This window comes from Ictalurus furcatus, chromosome 7 (genome assembly GCF_023375685.1).
Source record: "Ictalurus furcatus strain D&B chromosome 7, Billie_1.0, whole genome shotgun sequence".
Lineage (NCBI taxonomy): Eukaryota > Metazoa > Chordata > Actinopteri > Siluriformes > Ictaluridae > Ictalurus > Ictalurus furcatus.
This window is the reverse complement of record NC_071261.1, coordinates 13,929,325-13,956,504: the sequence shown is the minus strand read 5'-3', so window position 1 is coordinate 13,956,504 and position 27,180 is coordinate 13,929,325. Positions and strand designations below refer to the sequence as shown.

The following is a 27,180-nucleotide window of genomic DNA, read 5'->3' as shown; positions in this document are numbered from 1 at the left end:
AGAATTCCTCTATGGAACAAAAACATCAATCTAGCCAGTATGACAAGAGAGTCAAGGGATTACCTCTGTTGATTGGTGATCAAGGTCTTGTTGCTAACAAAGGTGGTAGAGGTAAGCGCAAGCTTGTCGATAAATGGGAACCTGTTATGTATTCCATAATTGCTCCCAAACCATCCTTGCACATTTATAGGATTTGTGACAGATCTGGTAATGAACGAACACCGGAAACTCCTGTCGCCAGGTTACTTTCTCCCTTTACCTGAAACAGAGTTGAATTTTTCTGCTGGTAGATGTGATGTTAGTAATCCCTGTTCCACACCTTTTCAGTCTGTATGTAACCTGACTCAATCAGCAGTACCTGTAACTGATGACCTGTCACCAGCAGAGTCTATGTCTGATGTTTCTCACTTAGCTGTTTTTGATGATGACCGTACTGCTTCATGGGTTGTATCCCAGCTTCGTCTCAAACTGTCCCTGAAGCACAGACTGATTTGTCTGTTGTTGACCAACACACTGTAGCCAGTGGTTTTTCACCTACTGTTCCAGTTCCTACAAGTTGACATGTTCCTGCAATTGACCCTAACTCCAAAATCAGTTCACTACTAGGTTTGGTAGAGTGAGTAAACCTGCTTGTATTTAATTTCCTGTTTTGGCTCCTCCTCTTCCCTTTTGCAGTGTAATTGAAAGGGAGAGGTAGGTTTAATTTTGAGTTCTGGAAAATCTTATTTCATCTTTATTTAAATCATCATTTATATACATATATACTCATTTTAATTTGTATGTATAATTTTATTTTACTTACAAGTGTGATTTATTTTTGTTGTTTTACCCTCCTTTTTGTATTTTGTTTTAATGGAAATGAGAGCACATGGTGACCATCATACATCATGTTTATTTTCTAGAGCACACTGTATGGGCGATTCACTCAAAGAGGCTGCTTATATGTATTATCAGGTGTGATTAAAAGACCGAGATGATACGATGCCTGTTGTGTCGTGTTTGAATGACTCCCCGCCGACAGTGCTTCACGTCTACACAATGCAGAAGTGCCAGTTTTATAATTCGTGTCTAAGTGTCAGTTACGCACTGAATACTAATACGCCGAGATACACCTGGTTACACCCGGTTGGTTTCACCATATAAATATAACACAAATAATGTTTACTTGAAATTAGCGAAAACTAAAAGATACCAGAATCAAAGGATGGTAAATAAGCTTTTAAGTACTAATGTGGATTGTACTTGGTATAAAAGCTGCAATTTTCTATTAAAGAAAAGTTAATATTTTCATTTTACATAATATGCAAATTAACCGTAAATTTCCTAAAATAATAATAATAATCTTTTTTTTTTTTTAGATAACGTTAATTACATAACTAATAATGTTTTAAGAAGAAATAAGTTAACATTTTGCTATGATGGTTGTTTATTACAGTAGTTTATTCTTGGGGTCCCCAGGGACCCCAGTCGGTAGTCCTTGTATGTTAAATACGTTGGTAGGATGAGTGTTAAAGGCTTATGTGTGAGGAAAGGGGACAGGTGAGACCAAACATGCAAGAGTGGGTGGTGCGTGTGCCAGTGTGGCATTTCTTTCGGTCAATTATTCAACCATAAAGGAATCTTTTCCACATGGAGACCGAAACTAGTCCACCACCGTTCTGACCAGGATAAAGCATTTACTGAAGATGAATAAAATAACTAGCTTATACACAGATTTTTTTTCCCCCAGGAGTATATCAAGACATAAGAAACAAGTTTAGGTGTTGATAAGAATACATAGCCAAATGAACTACACTTTAATTGTGATCTTTTGATCTTACACTGTATGTTGACAGAGCACATGTTGTACATGTTACAGCATTGATTTATTTTTGTTTGTTTGTTTGTTTGTTTCACCATGGTTGCCTAAAAAATCGTAGCTGCATTAGTACATTCCATAAGGTAGAAATGTACCATTTTAATTTATAATGGAACGTTTGTAAAAAGAAATACAATATTATCCAAACAACAATAAACTAGTGACTATACAGTACAGACTAAAATATTTTATTACATTAGATTTACAGAAAAGTACTCTAATGCCACAGGGTGTTGAGCACATAGAAATGCACAATATGTAGTAAGAACATGCAGTATTGTATGGGCTTTACAGTACTCACAGCACATAGTACACACTGGTGTGCAAAGCAAAAAAAAAAAAAAAAAAAAAAAACAATATTCAGAAACATTTAGCAATACCAAAAAAATCTTGAAGCAATAATTTTGGCATAAAACAGCTCCGCCAAGATCCATTAAAAAGGAACAGTTACTGTATAAAGGCTTTGTCACTGAAATGCCTGCTCTTGCTGTACAATAGATCCAAATGGAATACGTGGGATCATTTAAATTAATGTAATAGTTTATTAGATAATCTTAGAGCTGGGAGAAGAAGGGACCAAAACATGTGATTATTGTTTTAAAAAAAAAAGAAAATAAGAAGACATAGTAGGAGCCTTTTTCAGATGGCTACTGTCAGATGGCTACTGTTCCGGTGCCAGAGAGGCCAGAGAGATGTCAATATTGTCATATAGCCAACATCAATAATGTTGTCTGTTATATGACAACCATCAGTTCTTATAAAACAAACAACCTGCTTAGATTTCATGATTAGCTGTACAACAGATTCACTTTTTAGTAAGGGAGGGGACTATTCAGGCCTGTCATTCCTCAGGTTGTCAATGTCTGGCTTAATGCTGCCTTCCACCAATCATCTTGTGAATGATTGGTTTTTTGTACATCAGTGTAGGATGATGTAGTTTTTCCCTTCTTGCTTAGCCTTTCTGACATTAATAGAAGAATTTTTCTCCCCTGTGTGATGGAAAGTGTATGGTCATCTATCTCATGAAAAGATATATCAGATGCTGAGGACAGTCAAGAACAGATACATCATGACAAGGGGGTGTCATTGCACTTTTGGAGTATATACAGGCCTATGACTTACCTTTGATTTTAAGATCTTCCTACCATACAGTAAATGTCCATCTGTTCTCACAGTAATGCACCCATACATTCATTCATTCATCTTCAGTAACCACTTTATCCTAGTCTGCCTGTGGGGTCCTCAGAACAATAGCTGCGACACAGGAATGCACACCCTGGATGGGACACCAGTCCATCGCAGGGCACTATGCACACTTATTTGCACCAAGGAGCCATTTACTGTGGTTAATCCACCTACCGGCATATTTCTGGATGGTGGGAGAAAACCAGAGAACCCAGAGGAAATGCACACCGTTATGTACAGAAGCTCTACTCAGACAGTAACCTGAAATCAGGATCCAGGATCAGGTTTGGAGACTAAACACTGAGGCACACTGAAGCATTTTGATTACATTCAAGTACAGTCACAGAAGTCTTGATCATTTTTATTAGGGGTTCACAAAGTACTGAGAAATCATACTGAAAGTATAGATAATGTGTCAAAAGCTTACTCAATTAAAAATTTAAGTGTCCAGCCAAAAATGTAGTCAAGTGAAAGTAAAAAGTTGCTACTTTTAAATGTACTCGATCATTAAAATTAAATGTTTTAATTTTTGCAAAAACATTTCTTAAGCAAGTATGACATTTTGCTTGACATTTGTCAGCTTCTGGAATTGATGCTAGTGTAATTTATTTATTTATTTATTTATTTTTAATCTAACTTCAATAACTATAGCCAGTTAATGTTACCAAATTAGCTAAATTTACCTAAACATGCTTTTTCATATTAGATGGCGTTCGTGCCTTCTAGGGAGGCTTGTCTATATTCAAAAGTGCGCAGATAGCTAGAGTATTAACTATATATTGTGTAGCATGAGAAAGTCATAGCAGATGACAAATTGGATTGAAATGAATCTGAAATGAGTGGAAGCTAAACTGAGACCATTTGATTGATTTATAGTGTACAATCATTGCCTGGATGAGCGAAGAAGAGAGCTTTGAGATATATAATACATACTTATTTAAGGCCTAAATATATATAATAATATAATAATATATATAATAATGGACGGAGTTGGGGAAAAAATTATTGGAAATGTAGTAAAAAAAAGAGTTCAAGTATTCAATTTCAGTAATACTGTAGTAAAGAATAAATACACCCAAAATAATACTTAAGTATAGTAATGTTGTACAATTAGTCAAGTATTGTCCACCCCTGGTTTTTATACTGATGTGATGTGAACTTCAGTATACATGGCAGTAGACATCACTTCCAAAAAAGGTTGAGGTGGGAAATGGCAATAAATGAGTGGTCTTTCCTGCTATTATCTTTATTTCTATTTCATCATGAATTACTGTGCCTTCCAGAATTGCTGGCACCCTTCATGAAAATTGGAAAAACTGAAAATATAAAATATTTTGAAATGCTGGTATATATTTCATATCCATTACATGACTTGTGCAGGCCACCTGCTTTTTTCTTTTTAAAGTAAATATGAACCCTAATACTATGCCCCTGGAAACAGTGGACAAAAACCCAGAGTTAGAAGTGCCAGCACTGTCAGCATGGTCTGTTAATTCAGCTCTGACAGTTCCTCAAACTCAACCACATCATTTAAGTTCATAAGTTGTCTCAAGTAGAGATGTAGTAAGTGGAGTGCCAGGCAAGCTCAGTCGGTAGAGCATGCAACTCTAAGGATTGTGGGTTTGAGCCCAATGTTTGGCACCAAATCCAGCCACTGGGGTTGCAGAAGCTAGTGCACTCTCAGCGCTGGTTCCAAGCCCAGATAAAATGGAAGATTGTGTCAGGAAGGGCATCCGGTGTAAAACCTGTGCCAAATCAAACATGCGGTTAATAAACCAGATTTCCATAATAGAGATAGATGATGCACTGTGGTGACCACTAAGAGGAGCAGCCAAAAGAAGAAGAAGAAGAAGAGATGTAGTAAGTGGGAGTGTATTTTATTTAAAATTTGTTTTGTTTTGTTGTTGCTCCCTGTGGGATCTCTATTCTTAACCTCTTGAACCTTTCTGGCAAGCTTTCTATAACAAAAAAAAATCTTATCTGTGCACTTACTATTCATTTGGCATCTCTAATATATTTATATCCCAGACAAACAGGACAAAGCTAAAAACAGGTCCTGGGGCCTGAGAGCAATTTAGCAACAAAATTTTAATTTTGAAACTGTCTTGTTGGAAATGATGTCATGATTTGTCAATTCTCCATCACAACTCTTCAGTAAATCTTTTTATATTTAGAGGCCTTGCAGTTTGGCAAACAAATTATGTGCATCTATTGGCATGTGTACATTCAGATGGCTTATGGTTAAGCTATGTTTTATATGGGTGATAGAGGAGAGTGAAAGGATTTTAGATTAGGTTGTTCATATATACGCACAGTTTCTAAACAAGCCATTTTATGTGCTTTTTCAAACAAAATAATAGATGTTTACACAGTAAGAAAGGCTTCTGGAACTCATAATGTTGTCTCATCTTTGTTAAAGGGAAATGCAGAACTGAAGCCAAAATACAATCAAATAAACTTGACAGCAAACCAACCCCCACTTTCCCCCCCAAACACACACACTTACGTGACATCTTTGGTACGTAATAGAGGTAACAATAGCATGGCTATTGTTAGTGCGAAACAAAGCTCTGTTCTCCAGTATGGTCTTCTAGTTCCATCAATGACAGATACGTTTATAGTTCTGGTCATGGGAAAAAAAGTTACAGTATTGGGGAAAATAAAGCATTTGGGGAAATATTTGTGTGTCACAGGTATGAGCACAGGTAGTGAGAGACTTGTTGTTGGTGTGTAGGAGAGAATAATTCTTTCCATCAGATTTTTTATTTAAAGGCTGATAAATTGTCAGATTAATCCCATATATCAGTTCGTAAATAACATAAATGATCTTAATTGACCTCAGTAAGTGATTCCACATGATTACCTTATCAACCTATACCCTGATAATTAGTAGCCTATCTGTGTGACTGGGATAGCTGAGCTAGAGCTATATTTAACGCCTCTCTGGCCATAAAAGGTCTCGCGTGGGGCTGAGGCATGTCTGCCCGCCTCAGTATTATTTTGGTTGTTGGAGATTGCTTCTCCACTGCACAGTACTTTGCGTGAATTTTGAGCTTTGTTGATCCTCCCTCGGACCTGGAGCCTTGTTTGTACCTCTATGCTACCTGACTTGATTTCAGCCCACAGAGCTTTGGATAAGGTGAGCATGATTGTGTGTGGTCTTTCTTTTGTAGTAGAAATTGTTTTTGGAGTGTTATGTGTAAAGGTTAAAAAGTTTGTTGTGTCAGATGCTCAGAGAATTATATTACATTTATTATGATGCATGATTTTGCCAAAATGATTTTGTCAGTGCATCATGGTCCTTTTGCATGTGCTTCCTGAACTTTGAACTTTTATACCAAAGGTTTGGATTCACAGGCTCTCTGAATGAAATGAGTTGCCAACTAAATTCTGATTTAAAACACTGATAAGTTAAGCAATACTCATCCCCCAGACACAACTACTTGTCTGAGTAACTTCACATTGTAGAATGTCATAAATTCATCTGTTATTAGAACATTTCATAACTGTATAAATCCAATATTGATAACCTAAACCTAATGACATTTCAAAAAGATAACTATGTTATGACTAAACACTATAAGGCAGTGTATCATAGTGAAAGACAGATAAACACTTGACAATTCGAGGTTTCTAACTAATTAAATAAAATAAAAAATAAAATAAAATAACAATAATACTCTCCTTATTTAGATATAATCGAACTCACTTAATTTGTGTGTAGACACTTTTAAGACTTCAGTGTAAGAGAACTTCAGAGCAGAAGCTAGGCACTGAGCTATAAGGAGAAGGCGATGTCTGGATCGATCCCGTTCTACCAGAAGCACCACCGTCACTATGACCGTGCCTACCGTAGCCGGGAGGCGGAGTCCACAATCAGCCAATACCAGCAGAGCTCCAGTGCTTACTCCGCCCACAGAACCAACACAAAAGGGTAAGAAACCAAGGAGAGAAATCCAACAACTTGATCATGTCCCATCCTTAAACTCTTGTTTAACATCTCCTTGGTCCAGTTTATTACTGACCCAGTAATTAATTTTAGCTGATCATTCTTTGCTTCCTTGCATTTCCCTGCATTTCCCACTAAATATTCATCTAAATTCATCTAAAACCAAGCAACCTGTCTGTGAATCCTGCATGATTTACAAATTTCTGTCTTTCCTTTGGTGGTGCCTGCTGAGTCTGCAAGAATGTTTGTCTACAAATTTATTCCAGAGCCATGTCCAGGTCTGGCTCAGGATGAGTTTGTGAATAAGCGAAGAGTTAGTTGTGTACTGGGCCGGATTATCCAATGGGCATTATGGGCACAGGACCAGGGGTCCATGAGGACTTCGGGCCCAAGTGAGGGGAAAAATTATTTTTTTGTCTTTTCTTTTCTTTTCTTTTCTTTAACTATTTGCATTGCTGAAAACAGATGGCAATGACTGATTGGGCCATACAATAATAAAAAAGACGTGCTCCCTTTAACGTCTACAGTGGTGTAGTCTGTATGGATTGTGGGGGCTGAAAGTAGCCTTTAACATGTTCGACCCGAGTTGGAATCCGCCTTTTACCGAACTCGTTCTTCTCCCTTTTCCGTCACAAGACATTTATTTTCAATAAAAATATTTGAAAAGTGTAAATAAAGTGCCTAATGACTGTTTAATAATAAAGTGTTTATCGGTTAGGGGTAGGTGTAGGGAGGGCTTTCTTGTCCCATAAGGTGGCATACATTTAATAATTGTAATAAATATAGTCATTTACACTCTGTTATTACTGCATCCTCTTAATGTACAACAATACTGAGGTGTAAATAGTATCTGCTACTATTTATAAGTATAAATATCATCTAACAACTATTTGCACTTATTGCAAAGAACTGCTACTTTTATACAGCGTAAATAGAATATATCGCTATTGTCACTAAGTGTAAATAGACTATATTGCTATTGTCACTTAGTGTAAATAGTATATATCACTATGTATTGTCACTTAGTGTAAATAGAATGTATCGCAATTGTCACTTAGTGTAAATAACCACTGCCTTCAGATAATGACACCATGTATAACCAATAAAAAGCACGATGATATTTTAAAAATCTAAACAAAATTACATAATTGATCAAGCGCAAGTGTGTGTAAATAAGTGTAAATAACCCAGCGCTGAACCGGGGGGACTGTGAGAGTTGTCCTAGTTCAAAATGAGTGAGAGAAGTGGTTGTAGTAAATGCAAACGAAAAAGAGGAGAGATAGGCATCTTTATTCAGACGTGTCCATTTATTCAAACATTCTTCAAATGGAGCCAGGAGGAGAATCAAGGTGAAGAATTAGTGGAAGATGATGAGCAAGCTAACCAGGGACTGGAGGAGGCAGGTGTTAGCAGTGCAGCACAACCTGAGGCTGAGACTAGCTGTGAGTTACACTACGCAGGGAAATGTCTTGATATTGTTGCTGCTGGTCCAGGAAAGCACTGTTGCTATCATGTGGTGTAAATCCTGTACGATGGAGAATATCTACAGGTGTTGATATTGTCCTCCATGTTGTGATTATAAGCTGTAACCTCTCAGTGTAAATCCTGGTTGTGTCTGTGGCATCACAGTATAGGTTTAAACTTGATTTTATACCTGTGGTTAGATGGGGGATTTTTTATTATAGCCAAACAGTGCATTTGCTAAAGCCTACACATTTGTTTTGACTGAGTATCGTTAAGTCTGACAGCGTTTTATTATATAAAAGGTCTAGTTCAGCTTTAGGTAGTCTTGCCTAAGATACTGTATGTTGGGTTTTTTGTACTAATTTGTTCTCTCTAATTAGGATTATGAGGTCGTCTGTAAATGATTTCGGGATGATTTAGATGAATGGTAAAGATATATAATACCTTGTTATGGCACAGGGCATATATATACATATGTGTGTGTTGTGTGTGTGTGCGTGTGTGTGTGTGTGTGTGTGTGTGTGTGTATGTATGTATGTATGTATATATATATATATATATATATATATATATATATATATATATATATACACACACACACACACACACACACACACACAAAACACAAAACACACACACACACAAACACCTTTAATATCGTCCTGTCTGTTTTCACATCGATAGCATTGATATTGGTTTGGTAAAAGGTTTGGTTTGAGGATTTTAGTTTTATATTGTTTCCACATTTAAAGGGTTGGATTGGATTGGAATTTGACTACAATTTGTTAATTTTTTTGCTAGTCTTTTGAACATATCTCGTATTCATGGGCTCTATCTTTGTTTAAGTGAAATTAAGAACATGTCTAGCAGTCATTAAATTTGACTGGGTACTTCACCTTCACTTCCTTTCTTTGGATTTCATGAAAAGTGTGATTGGGTGCATACTGTTGAATTTGGTTTTGATTTTGGTTTTGATTTTGAATTGTTTGTATGCAGACTGACATATGCATGAAATTTTGCTCTCGGGACAAATAAAATAAATCAACTTAAGGCTCTAGAGTCCTTATATATTCCATGTCTGCGAGAGAGCAAGCAAAAGAATACTTATTATGAATAGCCTGGACTTTAGGAAAATATAAGAACCCACTCACTGATACAGAGATGCAAAAGATGTATGGGAGAAGCTTCATTTGCATTGCTGGAAGGGAAATTGAAATATCGAGTCAAAGACAAAAAAAAAACAAAAAAAACCCACTGATGATTTGTTTTCACAACCAGATGAGGCCAATCAGAAGTTAACATTTATCTCATTCTGAGGATATCACAATAATATGGGACATCAATCAAATATATTTGTTGATGCTGTTCAATCACTTGTTTAGTAACACCTCTGAAAGCAAGGAATTTTATGGAACTTAACATGTTTTAGGCGTTTAACCTATTGGTGTATTGTTCAGTTATTAATTGTAAATCATTTTAATCAGTAACTACCTTGAATTGTTTAGTAATTACAGTGAAACTAATAGGAAAGATATATAGTTATGAGAGTGATGAATGTAAATCTGGATCTGCTAACAGGTCCTGGAAGTTTAAGGGATTAATTTAATACTCAATTCATAGAAATGCATTACTGTAGAGTAGTAGCTCAGTGGTCAAGGTTCTGTGTGTTCTTAGTGGTTAAAATGTTTTGATTTCAAATCCTAGAGCTGCCAGAGAGCCACTGCTGGGTTCTTGTGGGAATGTACTGAACAGTGTGCAAAGATAAGCTTTTACACATAACTTACAGAGTTAACAAATATCTGTTCAAATTAAGCCTCACCGTGCACAGCAACCACATGATTAATCAAAACAGAATTTTAATGGCAGTAAGTGGGACTGGACATATGGCCGCATCCTTTAGTGCAATTTACGCACATTCTGCATAAAGCCATCATGGAAAAAATATGTAGTGTGAATTCCCCAGGGCCATAACAATTTTACAACCCAGGAAAAGAGCTAAATGGTGCTGAATCTAGGATTTCGTTTGATATGTGTGTTTGTATGCTCTCAATGATTTATATATCTTTTAAGCTGTTTTGAGGGAGGCATAGACAAGCTAGGTAGTAAATAATATGGCACCAAATTTTCCATCATAATTTTAGAACCATTTGGTATTTAAATCTTTAATACTGCAGAGGGAAAAGCCCTCTTTTCTCTATTTGTGCCATTCTAAGACACTTCATTATTGATATTAAGCCAACTCACTTGATTCACAAGTGACTGTACAACTTAATAGAGCAATGCAACAGATTAAACATATATAGGATCTTGGAAATAGTATGTAGTTAGAGATCAGATGACATGAAGTCCTTCAAAATCAAGCTGTATGAAATCAAGACACTAATAGTTACACTGCCTGCCACTTTCAGAAACTTTGTGCAAAGTTTGCAAACACAGACTCTGTTAATGTCTTACTCTCACTTGTTCTCTCCACCTCCCTCTTTACAGTCAATAAATACATCTGCCTCTGTGAGAACCAAACTATCACTCAATCCATATTTCAAGGTCACAGTGTGCTCTGAGACAGGCACAATGTGTGCTTGTGTAACCTTTCTGGAGTGGACTTCTTTCAAATGTGCTGGCTGGTTTGTGTTTTAATAAGTAAAGTATAGTATATTTACTCTGAACCAAGTGTCTAAGCTGATTATTGTATCAATACCAGAGTGTAATGTAAAAACAAATTATTTTTCCCACTTTTATTTTTCTATTTTAAATGCTTGGGTTCCACCATCTTGGTTGGGAAATATCGCTATCACTTTTAGGCAACAGTACTAAAAGGCATCAACTTACTCCCCTCCCTCACCCATCTAATACCTAATTCTGCATTTCTCTCTCCAACATTCCTTATATATTCCCTCACCATGTTTTTCATTCCAGACATTTACTGTCATATGATATTTTTGCCTTGGGTATTTTAGCATCAGAGATTCCACCTTTACCTCTCTGGATGGGATGGGGGAGAGATCCAATCCCACCTACCTGGCTGTGGACAAAGGGAACCAGATTATAGGCTATGTGGTGCCCATCTTCAGGGGAAGGTATGAGCCAGGACTCATGAGACCATGCATAGTCATAATGATGAGGGAAACACAGGGGCCTTTAATGGACTTCAGGAATCACGGGTATCTGTTGATACTGGTTTTCCAGGCACAGATACGATAATGATTACAGTGGATTTGGGAATGCTGTCCCACTTTTAACTTGAATATTACCAATAATATTATACCTGGAAAACCAGCATCACTTGTATGTGTAAGTTAGAAAAGGGTTTTCCCATGCAAATATGTTATGTGTGTATATAAGAGTATATATGCTTCTGTCATTATACTGACATCCCAACCCACACCTGCCCTCCCAATCACACTCTCACCTTCTCCACCCAAGTCAAGAGTTTGCGAGTGGTCTGTCAGACACTGAAGAGGCTCGGGCTAAACAGAGTGCTGGTTACCTGGCGCGCAGGGACCTCTTCACCAGTGGGGTGGAGATGGAACGCGTGGAACACAAGTCTCGCAGAACCGTCATGAGGGAGTCCGCAGAGCGCATTTCCCTCACCAAGAGGGTCAGTGCAGATCAGGAGCGTGTTCATGGTCATCATCCTTCTTAGATCTGTAATAATATTCTGTTTGATGCCTAACAATGGAAGTCTTATTGACTCAGGTCTTGTGTTTTGATTGACTAGTGAGTGTGAGGTTTTCATCCATGCATCTGATTCATTATTTGTCCTCAAATCACTGCTCATTTTGATGCCATAGGTCAGCTTCATGAAATAGATTCTGCTTTGGTCGTATGGTGTTTCATGCACTCAAATCTGCATTGGCTTCTACTTAAATTTGATAAGAGCCAATCCCTCTAAAATGAATGTGATATGTACAGTATGTGATGATAATTAATGCTAATTATAGCATTGAGTCAAGCACATAAAAGTAGTTTCATGTGAAAAGAATATAATGAAATGAACAGTTAATTGATTTAGCTGAAGTTGTGCATCGCTGCACTAGAAAGTTTCTCAGTGTCTCCATTCAGTAAACACTTTTAAGCTCAGCCTGTGACAAGACACATCATCATGTGAGAGAGAGAGAGAGAGAGAGAGAGAGAGAGAGAGAGAGAGAGAGACCATAACTGTATAGCACAACTCATTCAGATTAACGGTGTCAATAATCCATGCCACACTTGTGCCAGATGCCTGAGGTTTCTTAAACCACAGCAACAGTGTATTGATGTTTCTGGCATGTGTGCTAATGTTATGAATGATGTTCTAAGCGGAGGGAAGTCCAGATGAGAATCGGGTTACATTTAATGATGAAAACTGTTGTGTCCACATCAAAGCAAAGCCTAGTCATATTAGAAAATGAAACGAAACATACTGTAGTTAGATAAACAACAGACAAGCATGATGATTCTCTGTCAAAGTGTTTGTGCTGTTTACATGTTTGTGGAACGTTAAACATGTGAATATGAATGGTGCATGCTGAACAGCACTGGTAGTAAGAGTATAAAGAGCATGGTATAAATGGCATAAAATGGCATTTTTGATAAACACTGTTTTAGCTGTATATGAAGCCTGTGTGTGACCACATGACTGTAGATTCATGACAACGAAGAGTACCACAAGCGCCTGAACGAGGATCACCTGATGCGTTCCCCAGAGTTTGTGATCAAGCCCCGCTCGCACACTGTGTGGGAAAAACAGTGTGTGCGGCTACACTGCACGGTTTCAGGATGGCCTGAGCCCCGGATTGTGTGGTGAGCGTGCACACACACACACACACACACACACCAATGGCAGCATTATATTACTGACATTCAGATAACAGATTATGCAACTTATTTTGCATCTTTTAACAAGTGGCATGGCCTACAAGAAAGAGTTCCACATAATTAGGCTACTGATGAATCCTAAAATTATTTATATTTACATTAGCTATATGGCAAAGTTCGATAACTTTGCCAAATACTTACTTCCTGTCTATCATGATGAACACTGTTATTTGTGGATGATTTCATACAGTTGATCATGCAATTGTATTAAAATTGACAGGATTAGGCCGGTAAATTAATTAATCATCCAGACCAATGGCTCTACATTGTTTTGTTTTGGTTTTTTTTGTTTTTGTTTACATGGTAAACTCTTACCATGGACACTCAGTCCAGATGAATTACTTCAAGTGAACAGATTTTTATAAGGAACTGACTATACAATGGCTTGCATAAGAAGTTACCCCAAACCCCTTGAGCTTTTCCAAATTATTCAAAATGGAAAGAATATGGCACAGTCATGGCAAGAGGAAGCTTTCGTTCAAAAGGCAATGACCAGATAATGAGGGTGTTAGTCAGAGAACTAATCAAGAGGCCATTTACTTTCCATTTTTTGTTTGGGATACTTTTTTATAACCAAAACTGATATTTTTCCATAACTTTGGCTGCATTCATGGCATGTCAGAATTACCGTAATTACTAGACAACAACCCGGATGGTCTACTGTGAGCTGATATGAACTGCAAAATGTATATTTACAAAACATTGAAGAAAACAGAAAGCAGTGCAATGTTGTAACATGTTTATTACTAAAGCAGGCATTGGTAATGTGCTGTTGCAAACCTAAACAAACAACAACAATAATAAAATAATAATAACAGTAATAGCAGTATGAAAAATTAAACAATATTTTTTAAAATATAAATTTTATTATAATTTGATCTCTTATTTTTCTTTTTTAGAGCAGTTGCCACTATTTTGAGTGTTTCCGCATAATGGTGCAGTGGTCAGGTGGTACAAGTCAGAGCGCTCCGAAAATTCCTAGTTTACATGATGCAATTATGAGTTCTACGAGGACGTGAATGCTTTTTACAAGTTGAAATCTCATAATTACAATAATTACAACATGGCAGGAACACAGTTTTTGTCTTGTGTTTTGTGTTTATAGTGCCTTGGTGTTCGTGATGTTGTTTGTTTAGGTATGTTCTGTAAAAAAAACTCTGGGGCCTACCAAGAACATGTGTCTGTATATTGAAATCATGTGACACTTTAATTGCAAAGTGGTGGACTCCATTCAACTATTTAAGTAACTTCTGATGGCAACTGGCCATTGCACCAGAATTACCACTGAATATACTTACACAATCACAACCTGTATGTTTTTTATTTGTAAATAATTTAGCAAACAAATACTGATTCCCTCTGACACATTTCAGTAATAATTTAAATTAAGCTCATTTCAGTCCCACGATTGCAAGTATAAGGAGGGTAAATACTTGTGCAAAACATTGTAAATGTCTTATAAATATCCATCAGCAATGTACAGAAATGTGCAACTTTACATGTTTTATGACTGAACCGGCTGGTGTCTCCCCAGCACCCCCACCAACACACACTTTAATAGCAATACCCATAATTAAGCACATGCACATTTATTATACACCTGACACATCAGTATTGACATTATTTCATTTGGCCTTCATGAAATTAAATTAAAATAAAATTGGATCAGCCTGTAGAACACTATAACTCAACACTTTCTCACTGGAGCAGTATAACCTAGAACACGCACCAAATGTGTTGCGTAGCGTACAAACACTTTGCTTCATAGCTACAGGGAAATACAGTAAAGAAGCTGTGGTATAAATGAACACAAGTTTTTTCCTCATTATGACACACATCTCATGACTAATATACTTGTTCAATTGTGACTGGCTTTTCAAGTTTCTCTGATGTGTATCTTTCCATCCCTCTCTGACAATTCTCTTCTCTCTATCATGATTGTTCTTCCATGCCACCCCTGTCAAACAGGTACAAGAACAATGTTACCATTGACCCAATGGCTCATCCCGGGAAGTACAAACTAGTGAGCAGCTACAATGTCCACTCTCTGGAGATTAACAAGTAATCACACCCATAGACCCATGCACACACACATACACAAATACTACTTGATCCACTAGTCACTTCCAGCCATGTTAGTATGTCAAAACATCCTAAATATTTACAGATCTCTGTGGACTATGGCATCCAGCAACCACATAAAATATAACACCCAAGACTGTACTTATCACAGCTAGACCTTACACTGACAAAAACAAATCAGCTGAGTTTTAGTTGTAAATTACTATTGTCCAAACGGTAATCATAGTCCTGCATAAGTCAGAGTTCATGCAAATGCTGATACATGAGCCAAACCTTCCTCTGCCAGATGGTCATAACCTATGGGACACCTAAAAAAAGCCATGCATCATTGGCATTCCTTCCCTCCTAACCTTGGTATCTGTCTCTTTGTCTGACATCTACACACTCATACACACAGACTACAAATACACTAGGAATAATGAGGATAGAAATTTGATCTCACATTCTAGATCAGTTGGAGCCATTGTTCATGGGCTACATTAAAGATTACAGTGCTGGTAAAATGATCTGGCCCTGGTCTGGTGATATCACTGCTTACAGTGTAATTTTGTCCTTGAACATTAATTTAGGAACTTCTGAAATTTAGAGAGATATATGGCAGGCATACAGAGTTCTCAATGATTTACAGTGCATTAAATGTGTGTGTGAGTGTGATAGATGTCCATGTCACAGTGCAGCATGTATGTGAATGTCACATGTCTTTATGTCATTTTAGATGTGACTTTGATGACACTGCCCAGTATCGTGTGTCTGCCATGAACAGCAAGGGGGAGCTTTCAGCTTTTGCCTCTGTCGTGGTCAAACGTATGTCAAAAATGATACCTTCTGTGAATTGATTAATGATTCATGTCATGTAATGATTCATTTGTCAAACATTTGAAAATCCTGAGGGGAATGTGTAAATGAATTTAAAAAGTCAATCAATCTGATTTTACACAAAATACTTTGAACATCTTTTATTTTATTTCCATGTACAGCATTTTATTGATTTATTTACTGTTGTAATTGGTTTTATATTTAGGATTTCTTCTAATTCTTTTGATATTTAGGATTCAAAGGGGAAGTTGATGAGTCTCTCCCAGCTCCCAGACTCTGTAAGTTTCCAATGGTTGAGTGTTATTTTTGTCCAATCTTAATACTGTATAATTAGTTTGAAAGATTTTGTGCTCTGTTTCTGTGAAGGAGCAGTACAGCAGTAAGTCAAAAGCTAATGTTACTAATGCTAACAGTTGTTTTGTTTCCCATGTACTGGGCGCAGATAAGAAATGGTCCGGCTCTGAAGGTAACCGGGTTAAAGGTTTTTGTGTTCTGTTCTTTAAGCACTGCATGTCCTCACCGGTCAATATTGCATGGCCACTCTGTCTTAATCGAAGTCTTGGTTTCAAACTTGGAGTTGTCCGAAACTCCAAAAACTACAGATGCCGATAGTTTTGGTTCTGTGTCTACAGAGATATTGGTGTTTTTCAGATTTTTTTAAGCTACAGTATGTAAGGTTTTGGAATTGTATTCTCTCTAGCTGCACTTTTCTTCTGCACTTTCCTTCATTAATCTCAAGGCTGGGAGTGCACACACTCAGACAGAATTCAAGGTACATAAAGTAGTGTGCCTAAATAGTAATACCACAATAGTTAGCAGTTTGTGATGCAGACAAAGTATCTGTGTGTTTTAGTTCAATATGACAGAAGTGTTATGAGAATAAAATAACTTTTGAGTACATCAGTAAGCATTAGATGAAAGAACAAAACCCATTTTGTTTTAGCTGCCATCAGCTGGTTAACTCTCACTTCATCTGCCTGATCAAGCAGCAGTACCGTGCTTTACAGATGCCATGGTGTATCAAAAATAACCCATAACCTACATTATAAACTAGTTACCTTCATAAAATATATAAATCTCTGGTTGGGCTTTCTCTGAGGCTCTGCACATCTCCACAGCTGACAGATGCAGCTATAACCTGCTAACACTAGCTAGCTAGCTAAAATACATTGTAAAGAACAAAAGTAAAATAAAAAAATTTTGTCCCAATCTGTTTTCTCTGGATATTTTGTTATTTAATTAGTGTATAATGTTTTGCAGTATGTCAAAAAAAAATGGTTTGAGTATAGATAGATATTTTAACTTTCTAAGATGAATTTTTTTGCAGCGTAGCTGGCTATCATGTGCTATATTTTTGTTCTCTTAATGGCCACAGGCAGTAGAAATGATCTATTACGATGTAACATTCATTCTGTAAAAGCTGGCAAAGATAGACAGTTGGGGAACGGTGATGTTTGACGTATCTCTGTTCAGCTCTGATATACAGTATGCACGCAAATTTTCACAGAATATTATTACAGGACAAGAGCGACTCACAGAAGTTTAGGAACATCATCATCTAACGTTTCTTTTTCTCCCCAACACAATAATCATGTCTGTTTCATTTTTTACAAAAAAATCCTATGCACTGTAGCTTTAATATTTTGAATACGATGTCCTTCATATGATTATAAATGTCTGCATGACAGCTGTCTCTGCTCTACTTAGATTGTATTCATTTCTGTCTTCTTGATATCATGGATTCTCATGGATTTTTCCTTGTGTATATTGTGGCAGTATATGTTGTTTGCAATGTTTCCAAATGTTATTTATTCATTCATTCATCTTCAGTCACTTTATCTTGGTCAGGGTTGGAATGGATCTCAGGAACACACCCTAAGGGCAAGTTAGTGTAGGATATCTGCCTGCCTGGATGTTTTTGGGAGGTGGAAGGAAACTGGAGAACCAGGAGGAAACCAATGCCGACACAGTGAGAACATGCAGCCATAAAGTAATCTAAGCTCAGGACAGGACCTTGGAATGTTTGTCACAGCGTCACCATGCTGCCCACCACTATGTTTAACTAAATAATTTTATTTATAGTGTCGTCACCCCCCCCCCCCCCCCCCCCGTTCTTTAGAGCTGTTCTTTAGCTTATCAAACAATTACAGGATAATTATTTAAAATTGCAGTAAATTATCCAAAGAATACACTGATAAAAAATAAAGTGATGTCTATTTCACTGCAAAAAATTTAAATGTAAGTTTAAATTTTGTAAAATCAACATCATTATTAAAATACAATATAAGAAATATTCCAGTGTGCTATAATACAATCATTATTCCAGTTAAAAATTACATAGAACATTGTTATTGGTGCCTGATTATTAGTGCACTAAAAAGAAGAAATCATGTTTTAACCTGCATAATTTTTTAAAAACATTTATTGAAGTGAACTATTTTATGTTTAGCAAAAAAAAGATGGAAAACTCAGCTGAGAGCAATAAAGCCTGAATTCATGTTATTATCTTCACTTTAACTTTTACTTCCTGTTGTTACTAATGTGTATCCTAACCATCATTCTGCAATGTTTACCATAATTTAAATGTAATTTTTGCACAGGTAACATTCACCAAGTCTGATGTGGAGCACTCTCTCACCTATCAGTGTTCTAGTGATTCTGTGGACCTCAGTATATTTATCTGCAGATCTACCTGCACTGAGTTCTTATTACCTGCACTGTGTGTCTTAGTGCCCTGCCTGGAGTATGGATTGACTTTCGAAACACATATTGTAGAGAAGTTTGGTGTGTCTTTTGGACGTGAGGGTGAGACAATGAGTCTGGGCTGCTCTGTTATCATCTACCCATCATTGCAACGCTTCCAGCCTGAGATTGAGTGGTACAGAGATGGTGAGTGCACAAACTTTCACCCAATACAGATATAGCTTCATTAATTGTTGGTTTCAATTGTTAGTTTTTAACTTTCAACTTTAAGGTTACAGATTGTTTGAATGTTTGAATCTATTTAAAACCTTTTCACTATTCATTAGTGGTTTATACATTTGTGTGTATGTGTTAGATAAGTTGCTGGTGCCATCTAAGTGGGTTCAGATGCACTGGAGTGGGGACAGAGCTACTCTTACACTCACACACCTCAATAAAGAAGACGAGGGGCTTTACACTCTCCGAGTCATCACAAAGTCTGGCTATGAGACACACTCAGCCTATGTCTTTGTCCGAGGTAAGATTTGGCCTAATACTGGAGGACAAGGATGAGTAAAATATAACAAAACATTAACCCATTTTTTTTGTTTTCCATATGTAGTTAATCAGCCAAGACATGTTTAGTGTCTGAAGTTTGCATCTTTGATTTTACACTAGAGCAGTGAATATTTGGGGGGAAAGGGAAAGCCTGACTGGCTGTGAAAGAAAGCTGTTACAGTTTCATAGTTATATCTTGGATGCTCCAGTACCTTCTCCCAAATCCATATGGTTAAATTTCTTGTAAATTTGCTAAATGCTATAGAGTCTTGCTGCGTGAGATGTTGCAGTTCCTACACCAGAGTATTGTATGGCTGCTGAGGATGCTCTCTATGATTTCACAGTCAACAATCATTTCACAACAGATACAGTTGGGGAAATGAGTATTGAACACATCAACTTTTTTTTCAGTAAATATATTTCCAATGAGGTTATTCACATATTCTTTATATGTGTAGATTTCTTGAGTTAATACCAAAGTCTGGTGAAAATTTCATGTGAATAGCCTCATTGGAAATATATTTACTGAAAAAAATGTTGACGCGTTCAATACTTATTTCCCCCACGCTATTATTTTGTGTGCAATTACTGAATAATCTGCTGAACCCCATCAGTCCACAGCCATTGAGTCATCAACATACAGTCCCTTCCGAAACTATTGGAATGGCAAGGCCAATTAATTTGTTGTTTTTGCTGTAGACTGAAGGCATTTGGGTTTGAGATCAAAAGATGAATAGGAGAATAGGGTTTAGAATTTCAGCTTTTATTTTCTGGTATTTATATGTAGATGTGTTAAGCAGGATAGAACATAGCACATTTTGTATCAGACCACCCAATTTGTATGGGAGCAAAAATACTGGAACATGTGACTGACAGGTCTTTCTTGTTTCCCGGGTGTGTCCTGGTAGACTGATTGTTTAAACTATAAATAGCTCTGAACATATACTCTTGGTTTTAGCCTTCAGTTTCACCTGTGAAGTCTGCATTTGTTGTTAAAAAAAATAAGCCAACATGAAGTTCTGAGAGCTGTCTATGGGGAAAAAAGCAAGGGAAAATCAATCAGAGGCATTGCACAAATATGGCCAGTACAATAATTTGGAATGTCCTGTTAAAGAAAGAAGCCACTGGTGTACTGAGCAATAGACACTGAGCTGTGGACAAAACCCCAAAAAACAACAGTCTGTGACATCACCAACAAACTACAGGGGTGAAGGTATCACAAGCCACTATTCAAAGACTCTGAGAACAGAAATATAGAGGTCATATCACAAGACACAAACCACTCATCAGCTCATCAAGAAAAAAAACAGATTGGAATTTACAAAGAAATACAAAGAAGAGCCACAAAAGTTCTGGAACCAAGATTAACCTCTACCAAAGTGATGGAATGGCCAAAGTGTGGAAAAAGAAATTATCTGCTCATGATCCAAAACATACGAGCTCATCTGTGAAACGCGGTGGAGGTAGTGTCATGACTTGGGCTTGCATGGATGCTTCTGGAACAGGATCACTAATCTTTATTGATGATGTAACTCATGATAGTAGCAGCAGAATGAATTCAGAAGTTTACAGGGGCATTGTGTTTGCCAAATTACAGAGAAATGCATCAAAATTAATTGAGAGGAACTTCATCATGCAGCAAGACAATGATCCAAAACACACTGCCAACTCAACAAAGGACTCTCATCTCATATCTTTTGATCTCAAACCAAAATGTCTTTGGCGTATAGCACAAACAAATAAATTGGCCTTGCCATTCCAACAGTTTCAGAGGAATTCAATTGTCAAGTGTGAACAGTAATACACAGACTTGAGGGGCATCAATGTTCAGTGTGATGGTATGGTGATGTTGTTAATCCTGATGTACTGAAATCTAAGGTCAGGAAGTCCAGGATACAGTTACATCAAAAACACTGGATCAAATCTGGTGTAACGATTGTATTGAATTCTGTACTAAAGACAAGGAACACATAAATGTTGTTTTGTATAGGTGGGTAAAGGTCAGTTGAAGATGACAATATCCATAATGACGGTAGTATCCATATCCATAGTCCAAGTCCAATATCCATATTTTGGGTAATAAGATATCTGCAGCAAGTCCACTGAGGTGGGCCACTTGATGAAAGATATGAGGTCTATGGGTTAATAGACAGTGAGACAAGACATAGCTAACTTATTTGCCTCTGGGATGCTGGTGGTATTGAAGGATGTAGGGAGGACGACTATGCTATACCTTGCTGTAAGGTCATCTGTAAGCTAAATGGTACAATCTCTAAGCAACCATAGAGGTATACTGACAATTCCTTACATAGATTGACTCTGAATAGAGATTCCTGATATCAGCTATGAACAAATAGAGGAGGGGTGGCCTTCCTTGCTGGCTGTGGACAAACAGATGAAGGGTAGTCCTCCTTGCAGACTCCTCATTCCATTCTTATAATTGCACATAAAAGATATTCAGCACCTCTGGAGAAACCACCATCACAAACACTGTGAAACTTTGTAGTCAGTGATGGACTGGATGCCTTGCCACATACTCTTGCGTGTCTTTGATCTCTGGGTAGTGGCCATGGATTTTCTATGCATAGGTGTACTTTGCCTCTGTAATAGTCTGGGACAGGCTGTCTCTTCCCGTTCTGAGGGCTGCCTTGACAGCTTGATAGGTTTTCAAAAGCTCTGCATCAGCTTGTTTCTATACTTTTGCTGTATAAGGTACATATTCAGGTTGTACAGCATAGTGTGTGCTTTAGATAATATTGTAGTTGTGCATGTATCGTATAATGTGGATTTTATAAGTGCTCATTGATAATGACGTTGTGTTTTTGTATGTCTGAGTTTTTGGCTCCTGTGTCAAGGTCATACAAGATTAAAAAAATATATGATTGTGTGTGACAGTTGTCAGGTATAACTGATTTGCTCTCAATGGATATCTCAATTTAGATCATACAACCGTAACATCACCCTACTCCATGCCCAACCACTCACACTCACACACACACACACACACACACACACAATGAATGGCTCACGCAGCTGTGGAAAAATTGATGGCAGGCTTTTTGTTGTTGACTGACTTCCATTATGCAGCATGACCTCATATTAGTCCAAAATCCAAGATTAAAAGTTTTGGTTCAACTCTTAAACACATGCCATTAAATATAAAGATAAACATGAACACATGACTCATGGAAAGTTGTTTAGAATCTGGGCATCAAAAACCCATGAAGCAATGAATTAAACAATGTGTGGAGTGTTAGACCATGTACTTATGAGTGTGGGCTTGAGGCTCTCTTAAGTCTCAGGTTTCGTTCTAATTTTATACCTATCTGCAACAGCTCAAGTTAAGTAGCAGTCAGAACCTCCGAGAGGAATGTCCTTTTAATACTTTGTTAATCCTACAGTACAAGGATTTCAGAATCATATAATATTGTATGATGTAATATTATACAGTGCCTCCAGGAATAGTATTCAGGAATATCACATTGCTGCACAGTAAAATCACCAGTCATACTGTAAGTTTACATTTGTGGTGATAATTCTCTGTTTAAATTTAAACCAAGATTGAGGCAAATAGGAGTGTATACTATTGACAAGAATTTTGCATTATCATGTGAACTTATGAAACTGTTCAAATTGATAACTAACCTGTGTGACTTTGTGTGTTATAGATACTGACGCAGAGGTTGCAGGGGCTCCTGGTGCTCCCCTGGATGTGTTTTGTCAAGAAGCTAATAAAGATTATGTCATTGTTACATGGAAACAGCCTGCTGTGGATGGAGGCAGCTCCATTCTGGGATACTTTGTAGACAGGTGCATATTTATAAATCTTAACAAAAATGGAAATGGAAAGATATATATTAAATACATCTTTTTACTTCATATGAATTTACCCTATGGAAATATCTTTAAAGAGACACGAGACCGTTCATGACAAGTATGTTATGATAATAAGTTAGAGAATTTGAGAGTTCTAGCCATATATAAGTATACAGTAGAATGAAATAGCGTTCTACAGGGCTTTGGTGTGACATGATTGTAAACCTGTAGCAAAACTGATTGAAAATTTTAAATCATGCCGAAATATTTTGGATTATGTGTAAAATCTGAATGGAAGCACCCCCGGTACTGCTTCTGCTGCAAACAAAATATAACAGTTTTCCTTCTTTAACTGTTTCTATCTCTCACCTTCTCCCTTGCTCTGACTTACAAGGTGTGAAGTTGGCACATCTCACTGGATTCAGTGCAATGATACTCCAATCAAGTTTGCCCGTTTTCCAGTTACTGGACTCGTTGAAGGCCGCAGCTATATTTTCCGTGTGCGTGCAGTGAATAAGTGTGGCATGAGTCATCCTTCTCGAGTGTCTGAACCCGTGGCGGCCATGGATCCTGCTGACCGTGCTCGCAAAGGTGTGGATATACTAGCATGTATCACCCAGAGCTGAGCTTCTTTACTATAAATCTGATGGAACTGTAAACCACAATGTGGCACAATGGTGGTAATAACAATTATGTTCATGGAATAGGGTTTCACACTGCTTTTAACAGAAATGCTTTCATTTTAAAATTGTTAAGTGTATTTCAGTGCAATGTATATTTGATCCTCAAATGGGTTAATTTTGCTAGTTAAATTAATTATGAATTATCATCATAAGATATTTTGATATTCCATGATATATAATCTCATATTTCATCTAATGTTGCATAAATTGAAAGCCTGGATATCCGTATTAAAACACCAAGAAAAAATAAAGAGAACACATACTTTAATATGTAATATTAATATTCTTTCTCTCTGTAAATGTGTTTTCTCCACCCCATCTCTCTCTCTGTCTCTCTCTCTCTCTCTCTCTCTCTCTCTCTCACTCCATCTCTCTCTCTCATTTTCACTGGAAGGAGCCTCTGCACCTTGGACTGGCCAGATCATTGTTACTGAGGAAGAGCCTGTAGGTAAGCAGAATCTTGCTAGTGTGCATTTTATAGAGACACATATGAGGACAGATCAGTGTCTAGTAGAGTGTGATCGTGCCACCATTACATACAAGGCCTAGAATGTCTTAACAATATTCTTTCTGAATATGACATCATTCTATCATATAGGTTACTGGGATGTATTTAAGTGAAATTCATGTCAGTAAGCCCGAGTGACATTTCTTGACCTTTCTGGCTCTTCTAGAGGGTGTGGTTCCTGGCAAACCTCGTGACCTCACAGTTATTGAGGCCACCAAGAACTATGTGGTTCTGAGCTGGAAGCCGCCAGGCGACAAGGGATATGAGGGTGTCATGTACTATGTTGAGAAGGTCCAAAATCCCAATACCTATCATATTTAAGATGCATTACAGCATGTGAATATGTAAATATGAAGTGTAGGGGAAAAAATGTGAAAATGTGTATATAACTACTGTATATAGTATATACTCACATTTAAAATGCACTACTGTATATGAAACCCTGTATAATTAATTTTATTATAATTTTTTTAAGCCTGTGAGCACAGTTAGTTACTTGAAGTAACTAAAAGGGTAAATGTGTGCATTTTATAGTGTGTGTCTGGCACAGACAGCTGGCAACGTGTGAACACAGAGCTTCCAGTAAAGTCTCCACGCTTTGCTTTATTTGACTTGTCTGAGGGGAAATCTTACTGCTTCCGTGTCCGCTGCTGTAACTCTGCTGGCGTCGGTGAACCTTCAGACCCCACAGAGGCCATTCAAGTGGGAGATAAACTGGGTGAAAAAAGCTTTTACTTCTCACATTAACTTCCACTGTAGCATTGCTTTTAATTTTACAATAAGAGTGCACGCAGATAAATGGATCCATACCATGGATAAATGGATAGATGTATGGGTGGATGTCATGAAATGAATAAAGATGCAAGACGAGTTTTTACATTTTAACAAAATAAACTGTAGCAAAATGCATTGCATGCATATATTCTATTTATTGATCCTAAATTTTTGGTAATTTTAAGTTTTAAATTGAATTGTAATTTGTTTGCTTGTTTCTTTATTTTAGTAGTACTCATGATTATTATTATTATTATTATTATTATTATTATTATTATTATTTCTTTAATAACTTTAAATATAAGCTTTAATATAGTAAATCTTAGTTTAATTCCACATCCTCCACTCTCCAGATATTCCGTCTGCCCCAGGCCGGGTAGTGCCAACCCGAAACACAGACACATCTGTCGTTGTGTCATGGGAGGCATCACGGGAGGCTAAAGAGCTGGTGGGCTACTACATTGAGACTAGTGTTTCTGGAAGCAATGCTTGGGACCCCTGCAACAATAAGCCTGTCAAAGCCACCAGGTAGATTTTCCAGATTCAGAAAACCGTACACACAGACATGCACGCACACACACACACGCACACACACACAAACACACACACACACACTTGCCCATACAAGGACATGATTTTTGTTATACAGGCCTCTGTTTTTTGTCCATAGATTTGTGTGTCATGGCTTGACAACAGGTGAAAAGTATGTTTTCCGTGTGAGGGCGGTTAACGCAGCCGGAATCAGTGAGTTCTCACAGGAGTCTGAGTCCATCGAAGTTAAAGCTGCTATTGGTGAGTCAACACTGCTTATAGTTCAGCTTTAACAAAGTCCCTACGGCATGGAGTATGTTGTATTATCTAAGAGATAAAGTCTCCCTGTTTTTTGAAGAGTAATATGACATCACAACTTTCCAGTGACTTTGCTTGTGATCATTTTTTCATGAACATGTTTTCAGCTCTGTACACACAGCAAATCTATTCCTTTTGTCTCCACACCATTGTTCCACTCTTTAACTTCTCACGTTTTCAACTGCACTGTGAGGCCACACCCACATACCCTGCAGCTCCGCCCATGATTCTCCCAGAAGGTGGGGTTAGGACTTGTAGATTTCCTCTAGATTGGGTCCTAAGTGATCCAACATAGTGGTGACTACAAAACCAGTTCACCTGCACTCACACACACCCTCTGTTCAACCTTTCCACTTCTCAGCATTCACATTCTTTTGCTCCACTATAGCACAACTCTTCCTCTCTTCCTTGACCCATAATGCCCCTCTGAGCTAAGCAATTCAACAATTGTGTTTGGCTTTGTGCTGAGCTATATGATCAGTGTTCCCTTGTGAAACACATCTGGCAACATGATTATGATTTCTGTTCTTTTATTTAATCTTTTGTTCAATACCAATCAATAGGTCTAAGTCTAAATACAGATATTGAACATAATCACAACATTATGAAGAAGTATCAGGTAGCGCATAAAACATGGTTGTTCATTTCCAAAAATACCAATATTATTCTTAATAACTTACATTCCATTTGATTTATTAAATAAACTTCATGTAGTCCAATTAAGTTTCTCAAAGGAAATCATTCAGTTTTGTTGCCAAACAACTATGTGCTTTTTCATCAAGGGTTGGCACAAAGCATCATACTTACCTGCATGAACTCAATTCGTTTCGCCCCACATTTCTCTCAGTACCTCTGCTCAATCTACCATAATTCAAGCTCTTCACTCATTCTCCACTCCTTTTAATTTCCTCTTTTTTGCATTTTATTTTTGCCAGCTGCTTTCTCCTATTCTCTTCTGGCATGTTCACTTTCAGATGTCACTCAGCCATCTTGTCTTCATTTTCTTCTGATAAATGAAGACTTCATGTTGTTCTGCCTTTCTTTAGATTAACTTTTTTCTTCTAAGTTGAAATTGATTATGTTAAATGAGCTATGTTAT

General features: G+C 37.2%; 1 protein-coding gene across 2 annotated transcripts in view; it reads left to right on the top strand.

The window, feature by feature from the left end:
* The first annotated feature begins 6,073 nt into the window (after window positions 1–6,073).
* myom1b (myomesin 1b) overlaps window positions 6,074–27,180 on the top strand; it is a 40,745-nt gene continuing 19,638 nt past the window's right edge. For both annotated transcript variants that reach the window (XM_053628726.1, XM_053628727.1), the window contains exons 1-18: window positions 6,074–6,182; window positions 6,768–6,977; window positions 11,414–11,533; window positions 11,880–12,054; window positions 13,081–13,238; window positions 15,282–15,374; window positions 16,111–16,199; window positions 16,445–16,489; window positions 16,654–16,677; window positions 18,942–19,100; window positions 19,270–19,431; window positions 23,120–23,261; window positions 23,662–23,858; window positions 24,345–24,398; window positions 24,625–24,749; window positions 24,993–25,176; window positions 25,586–25,760; window positions 25,903–26,024. In XM_053628726.1, coding sequence (XP_053484701.1) covers window positions 6,838–6,977; window positions 11,414–11,533; window positions 11,880–12,054; window positions 13,081–13,238; window positions 15,282–15,374; window positions 16,111–16,199; window positions 16,445–16,489; window positions 16,654–16,677; window positions 18,942–19,100; window positions 19,270–19,431; window positions 23,120–23,261; window positions 23,662–23,858; window positions 24,345–24,398; window positions 24,625–24,749; window positions 24,993–25,176; window positions 25,586–25,760; window positions 25,903–26,024 — 2,164 coding nt within the window. In that variant the 5' untranslated portion in view covers window positions 6,074–6,182; window positions 6,768–6,837. The remainder of the gene's footprint in view (window positions 6,183–6,767; window positions 6,978–11,413; window positions 11,534–11,879; window positions 12,055–13,080; window positions 13,239–15,281; window positions 15,375–16,110; window positions 16,200–16,444; window positions 16,490–16,653; window positions 16,678–18,941; window positions 19,101–19,269; window positions 19,432–23,119; window positions 23,262–23,661; window positions 23,859–24,344; window positions 24,399–24,624; window positions 24,750–24,992; window positions 25,177–25,585; window positions 25,761–25,902; window positions 26,025–27,180) is intronic.